This window comes from Haliotis asinina, chromosome 12 (assembly GCF_037392515.1).
Source record: "Haliotis asinina isolate JCU_RB_2024 chromosome 12, JCU_Hal_asi_v2, whole genome shotgun sequence".
In the NCBI taxonomy this organism is placed as follows: Eukaryota; Metazoa; Mollusca; class Gastropoda; order Lepetellida; family Haliotidae; genus Haliotis; species Haliotis asinina.
This window is the reverse complement of record NC_090291.1, coordinates 41561201-41572711: the sequence shown is the minus strand read 5'-3', so window position 1 is coordinate 41572711 and position 11511 is coordinate 41561201. Positions and strand designations below refer to the sequence as shown.

Genomic DNA, 11511 nt, shown 5'->3' with positions numbered 1-11511 from the left:
GATATGCCTGATTGACCGAGAGATTTCTACGGCTATGCATGTCTGTTTGCAAAGAGGATCTTTCGTGTCAAAACCGGTTCTATACACATGCTCTCAGATGTCCATCATGACAGGCACGGCTGGGTGACAATCTGTTTAGGTTGTAATGACACAACAGGTTTGTTGCAATTGGTTGTTCAACGCCACGCAATATTCCGGCTCTATGGCGGCGGTCTGTAAATAATCGAGTCTGGACCAGACAATTCAGTGATCATCGGCATACACGTCAGTATACTCAATTGGGATGTGTCAACCAAGTCAGCAAATTTGACTCCCAATTTCATTAGTTGTCTTTTATGAGAAGCCTGGGTTGCTTAAGATCAATTCTAACAGATGTTCACAGGTTCAACGTCGCAACAGAAATGGTTCTTATTTCTTAAGCACAGGTCTTTGTAATAACCTCCGCCATGTTGTAACAAATTTTACATTGCTATTAGAAGCCACTTGTAACAACAAACACATTCGAGTTGCAACAACAATAGTACATGTGTAGATTGAACTTCATGTTGTTATGATAACTATCACTCTGCTGATCACTGGATTGTCTGGTCCATACTCGATTATTAAACAACCAACCAATCACATCTATTAAACCAACACCAATTTGTAATAACCAGTCTCGCATGGTATATGGATCGTTTTGCAGAATGCTTCCTCAGTTGTAGAACGTTAATAATGTACAAAGGCCGCCACACCCTGTTCCTTAGTGTAGCATTATGTAAAGTGAAACTCTTCTTATTCAATGTTACATATTATTCATGAACCTTAGGAACTCTATACTGTCTTGCCGACATTGTGAATCCACTTTATTCTTGACCCATGTAGACACCACGCAACACTGAATCTTATACATCATACATCATACTCTTGCGTGAGTATCTGACTTAAACTGAGGCATGCTTTATCAGTGTGTGTGTTAGCTTAGACTTAGCAAACGCCTGTTTTAGCAAATGCAACAGCAGATACATCTTTTTGAGAGCGGGGATAGGGGTTGGGAGGCACAGTTAAGTGCCATTCATTTTCAATACTCGGTTAATAAAGTTTAAGGACAAAGGCGGTTGGTACGGAGCTTAATCTTGCAATACCCCACCCCGAAATGTACTGGTCTGGAATCGAACCCGATTCTATGTGGGGAATCGAACCCGTATATTCAGAATGACTTTAACTACTAGGCTTCACAGCTGTCGATGGTGTACGATGTTGTCACACAGGTACATATAATATTGCTGCCTATTGATATTTGACATCCCAATTCTTTAATATCGAGATGCTTTGACTCCTTCTCTGTTGCAAATGTTTCTAAAGGAACCAATCGCCTAATATCTGAGGAAAGTAATAAAATCTCAAATAGATAACCGTGTATTTATTACGAATAATAATAATCCACTCTAAATACTGGAAGTCGGTTTTGCAATATTTGTTAGAAGGAAACAGAAGGTACTCACACGTTCAAACAAGCGATAACAAGAACATGATTGATGGAAATGGACTTGAGATTTTTCCTCAAATGAAAAATTCTTTTACCAGAATACAATTGGTACAATTCTTTACATCCATAAATCAGTACTAAAACTGGTTAACTGTAGTGGAATCTGTAGTGGAATCTGTAGTGGAATCACGCATACGTCAACGCGAAGACTCACACGTTCACAGGCACCTGCGTGCGTGCACACGAACACTTGCATTAACACACCCTGATTGCAAATAGCCCATTTCAAAAGAAATAGCTACAGGGATGACGTCATGTATCCCACTCCTTTAATTGTTACATGTCAGGACACCAAAGCATGTGAAGCAACAGAGCATAACTCCCCACCTTTCTTCCTGCTCTAGTTTGCTATCAACACATGTACTGAGGAAGGGGTAGCCAACCAATGCTCTCTTTACTCCCGTGTCCATATCAAGACAAAATATTCATAGTATTAGTTCTTGAGAAAATCAGATGGATTTCTTGTTCATGTAATCAGTACCCGCATTGTTGTAAGTGTTGACCCGTTTGAGGCGTAATTTAGGATTTGCTACAATTAGAACAAAGAGGATGCTCTCATCGCAGTATATATTGAGACTTTGAAATCACAAAAGGTAGGTATTGAAGTTTTGAAATTATAACTCAAGCTAGAGAAAAATCCCACCACTTCACATTAACTTTGATTATAAATAAGTAGCTTTCCATTGAGTTTACCTTAAAACATGGATTTGACATACCTTGATAAAGATTCTTGACTCATAGTAATGGTTGCTTATTCTAATTACTATCTGCATTCAACGAAATACTGCAGTTAGACATTTACTCTTTGTTTCATGAATTCTCTCCCCATTCGTATTTATCACCAGCCGTCTGTAGCTGCAATTGCATTCCATCAACCATCAACTCTATCATGCTTTTCAGCAGTGAGCTGAGCCACGGGTTGCCAGGCCTGGTCACAAATTTTCACAGATGTATTTTTCTATTTATACAGGAAGATATGCATCATATAGAGAAGCAAGTGAGATCGTCCCGTGTGTTATTACATAATATGATTCATCTTTCACGATCTAAGAGTGTAAAAAGTCATCTTGGAATTTAATTTTCGCCAAATCGTCCAGTGTGGGCAATTAGATTCAACATCCTGATTTCCTGTACTACAGGTATATAAGGTGTAGTGACTTACAAAAGCAACATTCACATCGTTTATTCTCTACTGGATAAACGTAGTTGGCAAGATGCGCCTTCTTAACGTTGCAGTGGTTGTAGTCTTGGGTAAGTCTGCTTTCTAAACTTTGTAAGGAACAACGTTACTAGTATTGCAGAGTTTGTGAAGTGGCTCGGCAAGTACACTGACAACCTTAGGATAGGCACAGTTTCTACATTGCTCCAAACGTCTATCAGGGTTGGAAAAGGAATTTCCTCTGTAGGAATGGTATCTTGTGTGATCGCTTATGAATCGCTTGACTTCTTTCCATTATTGACAGTCTTCCTTGGGTCCGCCCTTGCTGGCCATGGTGGTGGTGGAGGCCATGGTGGTGGTGGAGGCCATGGTGGTGGTGGAGGCCATGGAGGTGGTGGAGGCCATGGAGGTGGTGGTGGTGGTCACGGAGGTGGTGGTCACGGAGGCGGAGGCCATGGAGGTGGCGGCCATGGAGGAGGTCATGGAGGTGGTGGCCATGGAGGTGGAGGCCATGGAGGTGGTGGTGGTCATGGAGGCGGACACCACGGGTAAAACATGCCAGGATCATCATATTGCCATCAGATGCTGGACATTTGATATCATATTGGTCCATTCCACTCACTATGATGTATCCACCCAGTCTGTATATTCCTCACTGAATACCAATAAAGCATTGAGTTATATTTTAATTTGATCTTTCTTTGTCTTTTCCCTCCGTTACAATCAGATTCAAGACTGACTGAAAAGAATGTAAGGAAACTATCTGATAACATTGTCCTGCATACTATAATCACATAGAATTCATTGCCCACAAAGGCCAAGAGAATCCAAGAGATACAAGTACTCTTATAAAGACATTGAAGCAAGCAAGTAGACTATTTCTGTCCCCAAATATAGAAAGTCCCATTTGATCTCAGACTATCATAACTGATTCAAAAGGCCCAAACAGTTGATAGTTCAAGACGTGTGCATGTTCCCATACAACAATTACGTGTGTCTCAATGCACCCATGCAATGACATTTAGGCTAAGGATTTATACACATCTCCAGTAATGCACTGATTCGTTCTCAAGACAGCCAAGTTTCTTCCCAACTGCAGTTGTGTGTTTGTTTCAAGAGTCTGGCGAAAAGTATATGATCATGGAAGCCGATTTCCGCTCACATGGTCTCAGACAGTTGTTAAGTACTCCAACCTTTCACCATGGCCCGGCAGATACATGGGAGAATATAGTCCCTTACTTGAATGGAGTTTGGAGTCAGTAACATATAGTTCTGAGTAAAGTTTGACAGCTTTCCTACAAGATTCGACATTGTACTTTGATAATAACATATTTTATGACCAAATGTCTATTGATATTTATTGCAGCTTCTGATTATTGTAGTCCCAGAGGAAGGCAGAAGGGTTCTTTACACAAATATACACAGATGCACACCAACACACGCAAGCAAGCAGACATACAGATTACACAACACTATATGTTTTCCCATAGACTTCTATAGTAACCTTATAGCTTTTAGATAAACATCCAGGCTATCAACAACTATTCCCTGTACACATGGATACAGCCTATCCTTTAAACTACAAGAAAATACAATTTCTGGCCAACTTGGTCGGCTAACTTTCGGAGCACAGGAAGCTAAACACATCAAGCTCAGTTCCACACCAAATGTCACCTACTTGAACATATCTGTACACACATAAGTATAGGTCATGGTGATAAAAATGACAGCTCTAAATAGGTAAAATCGTGGTCAGGTTTTAATTACTGAATGGATGTGCTTTTCAAAAACCTTAAACATCTTACACGTTTTCCTCCAGTCAAAGCTGTCACACGTCTTTGTCTCTTCACTTGTTTACAAACGGTACTCTCTCAAGGAGTATGTGATTCTGATTCAGTGTGGAACCTGTATGGAAACACAGGCATATGCCAACGTACAGACTCACGCATGCACTCTAACACTTGCATTAACACACTCTGATTGCAGTTAGGTTGACGTCATGTATCCCACTCCTTTAATTGTTACATGTCAGGACACCAAAGCATGTGAAGCAACAGAGCATAACTCCCCACCTTTCTTCCTGCTCTAGTTTGGTATCAACACATGTACTGAGGAAGGGGTAGCCAACCAATGCTCTCTTTACTCCCGTGTCCATATCAAGACAAAATATTCATAGTATTAGTTCTTGAGAAAATCAGATGGATTTCTTGTTCATGTAATCAGTACCCGCATTGTTGTAAGTGTTGACCCGTTTGAGGCGTAATTTAGGATTTGCTACAATTAGAACAAAGAGGATGCTCTCATCGCAGTATATATTGAGACTTTGAAATCACAAAAGGTAGGTATTGAAGTTTTGAAATTATAACTCAAGCTAGAGAAAAATCCCACCACTTCATATTAACTTTGATTATAAGTAAGTAGCTTTCCATTGAGTTTACCTTAAAACATGGATTTGACATACCTTGATAAAGATTCTTGACTCATAGTAATGGTTGCTTATTCTAATTACTATCTGCATTCAACGAAATACTGCAGTTAGACATTTACTCTTTGTTTCATGAATTCTCTCCCCATTCGTATTTATCACCAGCCGTCTGTAGCTGCAATTGCATTCCATCAACCATCAACTCTATCATGCTTTTCAGCAGTGAGCTGAGCCACGGGTTGCCAGGCCTGGTCACAAATTTTCACAGATGTATTTTTCTATTTATACAGGAAGATATGCATCATATAGAGAAGCAAGTGAGATCGTCCCGTGTGTTATTACATAATATGATTCATCTTTCACGATCTAAGAGTGTAAAAAGTCATCTTGGAATTTAATTTTCGCCAAATCGTCCAGTGTGGGCAATTAGATTCAACATCCTGATTTCCTGTACTACAGGTATATAAGGTGTAGTGACTTACAAAAGCAACATTCACATCGTTTATTCTCTACTGGATAAACGTAGCTAGCAAGATGCGCCTTCTTAACGTTGCAGTGGTTGTAGTCTTGGGTAAGTCTGCTTTCTAAACTTTGTAAGGAACAACGTTACTAGTATTGCAGAGTTTGTGAAGTGGCTCGGCAAGTACACTGACAACCTTAGGATAGGCACCGTTTCTACATTGCTCCAAACGTTTATCAGGGTTGGAAAAGGAATTTCCTCTGTAGGAATGGTATCTTGTGTGATCGCTTATGAATCGCTTGACTTCTTTCCATTATTGACAGTCTTCCTTGGGTCCGCCCTTGCTGGCCATGGTGGTGGTGGAGGCCATGGTGGTGGTGGAGGCCATGGAGGTGGTGGAGGCCATGGAGGTGGTGGAGGCCATGGAGGTGGTGGTCACGGAGGTGGTGGTCACGGAGGCGGAGGCCATGGAGGTGGCGGCCATGGAGGAGGTCATGGAGGTGGTGGCCATGGAGGTGGAGGCCATGGAGGTGGTGGTGGTCATGGAGGCGGACACCACGGGTAAAACATGCCAGGATCATCATATTGCCATCAGATGCTGGACATTTGATATCATATTGGTCCATTCCACTCACTATGATGTATCCACCCAGTCTGTATATTCCTCACTGAATACCAATAAAGCATTGAGTTATATTTTAATTTGATCTTTCTTTGTCTTTTCCCTCCGTTACAATCAGATTCAAGACTGACTGAAAAGAATGTAAGGAAACTATCTGATAACATTGTCCTGCATACTATAATCACATAGGATTCATTGCCCACAAAGGCCAAGAGAATCCAAGAGATACAAGTACTCTTATAAAGACATTGAAGCAAGCAAGTAGACTATTTCTGTCCCCAAATATAGAAAGTCCCATTTGATCTCAGACTATCATAACTGATTCAAAAGGCCCAAACAGTTGATAGTTCAAGACGTGTGCATGTTCCCATACAACAATTACGTGTGTCTCAATGCACCCATGCAATGACATTTAGGCTAAGGATTTATACACATCTCCAGTAATGCACTGATTCGTTCTCAAGACAGCCAAGTTTCTTCCCAACTGCAGTTGTGTGTTTGTTTCAAGAGTCTGGCGAAAAGTATATGATCATGGAAGCCGATTTCCGCTCACATGGTCTCAGACAGTTGTTAAGTACTCCAACCTTTCACCATGGCCCGGCAGATACATGGGAGAATATAGTCCCTTACTTGAATGGAGTTTGGAGTCAGTAACATATAGTTCTGAGTAAAGTTTGACAGCTTTCCTACAAGATTCGACATTGTACTTTGATAATAACATATTTTATGACCAAATGTCTATTGATATTTATTGCAGCTTCTGATTATTGTAGTCCCAGAGGAAGGCAGAAGGGTTCTTTACACAAATATACACAGATGCACACCAACACACGCAAGCAAGCAGACATACAGATTACACAACACTATATGTTTTCCCATAGACTTCTATAGTAACCTTATAGCTTTTAGATAAACATCCAGGCTATCAACAACTATTCCCTGTACACATGGATACAGCCTATCCTTTAAACTACAAGAAAATACAATTTCTGGCCAACTTGGTCGGCTAACTTTCGGAGCACAGGAAGCTAAACACATCAAGCTCAGTTCCACACCAAATGTCACCTACTTGAACATATCTGTACACACATAAGTATAGGTCATGGTGATAAAAATGACAGCTCTAAATAGGTAAAATCGTGGTCAGGTTTTAATTACTGAATGGATGTGCTTTTCAAAAACCTTAAACATCTTACACGTTTTCCTCCAGTCAAAGCTGTCACACGTCTTTGTCTCTTCACTTGTTTACAAACGGTACTCTCTCAAGGAGTATGTGATTCTGATTCAGTGTGGAACCTGTATGGAAACACAGGCATATGCCAACGTACAGACTCACGCATGCACTCTAACACTTGCATTAACACACTCTGATTGCAGTTAGGTTGACGTCATGTATCCCACTCCTTTAATTGTTACATGTCAGGACACCAAAGCATGTGAAGCAACAGAGCATAACTCCCCACCTTTCTTCCTGCTCTAGTTTGGTATCAACACATGTACTGAGGAAGGGGTAGCCAACCAATGCTCTCTTTACTCCCGTGTCCATATCAAGACAAAATATTCATAGCATTAGTTCTTGAGAAAATCAGATGGATTTCTTGTTCATGTAATCAGTACCCGCATTGTTGTAAGTGTTGACCCGTTTGAGGCGTAATTTAGGATTTGCTACAATTAGAACAAAGAGGATGCTCTCATCGCAGTATATATTGAGACTTTGAAATCACAAAAGGTAGGTATTGAAGTTTTGAAATTATAACTCAAGCTAGAGAAAAATCCCACCACTTCATATTAACTTTGATTATAAGTAAGTAGCTTTCCATTGAGTTTACCTTAAAACATGGATTTGACATACCTTGATAAAGATTCTTGACTCATAGTAATGGTTGCTTATTCTAATTACTATCTGCATTCAACGAAATACTGCAGTTAGACATTTACTCTTTGTTTCATGAATTCTCTCCCCATTCGTATTTATCACCAGCCGTCTGTAGCTGCAATTGCATTCCATCAACCATCAACTCTATCATGCTTTTCAGCAGTGAGCTGAGCCACGGGTTGCCAGGCCTGGTCACAAATTTTCACAGATGTATTTTTCTATTTATACAGGAAGATATGCATCATATAGAGAAGCAAGTGAGATCGTCCCGTGTGTTATTACATAATATGATTCATCTTTCACGATCTAAGAGTGTAAAAAGTCATCTTGGAATTTAATTTTCGCCAAATCGTCCAGTGTGGGCAATTAGATTCAACATCCTGATTTCCTGTACTACAGGTATATAAGGTGTAGTGACTTACAAAAGCAACATTCACATCGTTTATTCTCTACTGGATAAACGTAGCTAGCAAGATGCGCCTTCTTAACGTTGCAGTGGTTGTAGTCTTGGGTAAGTCTGCTTTCTAAACTTTGTAAGGAACAACGTTACTAGTATTGCAGAGTTTGTGAAGTGGCTCGGCAAGTACACTGACAACCTTAGGATAGGCACCGTTTCTACATTGCTCCAAACGTTTATCAGGGTTGGAAAAGGAATTTCCTCTGTAGGAATGGTATCTTGTGTGATCGCTTATGAATCGCTTGACTTCTTTCCATTATTGACAGTCTTCCTTGGGTCCGCCCTTGCTGGCCATGGTGGTGGTGGAGGCCATGGTGGTGGTGGAGGCCATGGAGGTGGTGGAGGCCATGGAGGTGGTGGAGGCCATGGAGGTGGTGGTCACGGAGGTGGTGGTCACGGAGGCGGAGGCCATGGAGGTGGCGGCCATGGAGGAGGTCATGGAGGTGGTGGCCATGGAGGTGGAGGCCATGGAGGTGGTGGTGGTCATGGAGGCGGACACCACGGGTAAAACATGCCAGGATCATCATATTGCCATCAGATGCTGGACATTTGATATCATATTGGTCCATTCCACTCACTATGATGTATCCACCCAGTCTGTATATTCCTCACTGAATACCAATAAAGCATTGAGTTATATTTTAATTTGATCTTTCTTTGTCTTTTCCCTCCGTTACAATCAGATTCAAGACTGACTGAAAAGAATGTAAGGAAACTATCTGATAACATTGTCCTGCATACTATAATCACATAGGATTCATTGCCCACAAAGGCCAAGAGAATCCAAGAGATACAAGTACTCTTATAAAGACATTGAAGCAAGCAAGTAGACTATTTCTGTCCCCAAATATAGAAAGTCCCATTTGATCTCAGACTATCATAACTGATTCAAAAGGCCCAAACAGTTGATAGTTCAAGACGTGTGCATGTTCCCATACAACAATTACGTGTGTCTCAATGCACCCATGCAATGACATTTAGGCTAAGGATTTATACACATCTCCAGTAATGCACTGATTCGTTCTCAAGACAGCCAAGTTTCTTCCCAACTGCAGTTGTGTGTTTGTTTCAAGAGTCTGGCGAAAAGTATATGATCATGGAAGCCGATTTCCGCTCACATGGTCTCAGACAGTTGTTAAGTACTCCAACCTTTCACCATGGCCCGGCAGATACATGGGAGAATATAGTCCCTTACTTGAATGGAGTTTGGAGTCAGTAACATATAGTTCTGAGTAAAGTTTGACAGCTTTCCTACAAGATTCGACATTGTACTTTGATAATAACATATTTTATGACCAAATGTCTATTGATATTTATTGCAGCTTCTGATTATTGTAGTCCCAGAGGAAGGCAGAAGGGTTCTTTACACAAATATACACAGATGCACACCAACACACGCAAGCAAGCAGACATACAGATTACACAACACTATATGTTTTCCCATAGACTTCTATAGTAACCTTATAGCTTTTAGATAAACATCCAGGCTATCAACAACTATTCCCTGTACACATGGATACAGCCTATCCTTTAAACTACAAGAAAATACAATTTCTGGCCAACTTGGTCGGCTAACTTTCGGAGCACAGGAAGCTAAACACATCAAGCTCAGTTCCACACCAAATGTCACCTACTTGAACATATCTGTACACACATAAGTATAGGTCATGGTGATAAAAATGACAGCTCTAAATAGGTAAAATCGTGGTCAGGTTTTAATTACTGAATGGATGTGCTTTTCAAAAACCTTAAACATCTTACACGTTTTCCTCCAGTCAAAGCTGTCACACGTCTTTGTCTCTTCACTTGTTTACAAACGGTACTCTCTCAAGGAGTATGTGATTCTGATTCAGTGTGGAACCTGTATGGAAACACAGGCATATGCCAACGTACAGACTCACGCATGCACTCTAACACTTGCATTAACACACTCTGATTGCAGTTAGGTTGACGTCATGTATCCCACTCCTTTAATTGTTACATGTCAGGACACCAAAGCATGTGAAGCAACAGAGCATAACTCCCCACCTTTCTTCCTGCTCTAGTTTGGTATCAACACATGTACTGAGGAAGGGGTAGCCAACCAATGCTCTCTTTACTCCCGTGTCCATATCAAGACAAAATATTCATAGCATTAGTTCTTGAGAAAATCAGATGGATTTCTTGTTCATGTAATCAGTACCCGCATTGTTGTAAGTGTTGACCCGTTTGAGGCGTAATTTAGGATTTGCTACAATTAGAACAAAGAGGATGCTCTCATCGCAGTATATATTGAGACTTTGAAATCACAAAAGGTAGGTATTGAAGTTTTGAAATTATAACTCAAGCTAGAGAAAAATCCCACCACTTCACATTAACTTTGATTATAAATAAGTAGCTTGCCATTGAGTTTACCTTAAAACATGGATTTGACATACCTTGATAAAGATTCTTGACTCATACTAATGGTTGCTTATTCTAATTACTATCTGCATTCAACGAAATACTGCAGTTAGACATTTACTCTTTGTTTCATGAATTCTCTCCCCATTCGTATTTATCACCAGCCGTCTGTAGCTGCAATTGCATTCCATCAACCATCAACTCTATCATGCTTTTCAGCAGTGAGCTGAGCCACGGGTTGCCAGGCCTGGTCACAAATTTTCACAGATGTATTTTTCTATTTATACAGGAAGATATGCATCATATAGAGAAGCAAGTGAGATCGTCCCGTGTGTTATTACATAATATGATTCATCTTTCACGATCTAAGAGTGTAAAAAGTCATCTTGGAATTTAATTTTCGCCAAATCGTCCAGTGTGGGCAATTAGATTCAACATCCTGATTTCCTGTACTACAGGTATATAAGGTGTAGTGACTTACAAAAGCAACATTCACATCGTTTATTCTCTACTGGATAAACGTAGTTGGCAAGATGCGCCTTCTTAACGTTGCAGTGGTTGTAGTCTTGGGTAAGTCTGCTTTCTAAACTTTGTAAGGAACA

The 11511-nt window shown here is 40.5% G+C and overlaps 1 protein-coding gene across 1 annotated transcript in view; it reads left to right on the top strand.

The window, feature by feature from the left end:
• Nucleotides 1–3018: 3018 nt before the first annotated feature.
• Nucleotides 3019–11511, top strand: part of LOC137257514 (uncharacterized) — a 41764-nt gene continuing 33271 nt past the window's right edge. Inside the window, exons 1-6 of the mRNA XM_067794841.1 lie at nt 3019–3235; nt 4997–5025; nt 5896–6133; nt 7895–7923; nt 8794–9031; nt 10793–10821. Of these exons, the coding sequence (XP_067650942.1) occupies nt 3019–3235; nt 4997–5025; nt 5896–6133; nt 7895–7923; nt 8794–9031; nt 10793–10821 (780 nt within the window). The remainder of the gene's footprint in view (nt 3236–4996; nt 5026–5895; nt 6134–7894; nt 7924–8793; nt 9032–10792; nt 10822–11511) is intronic.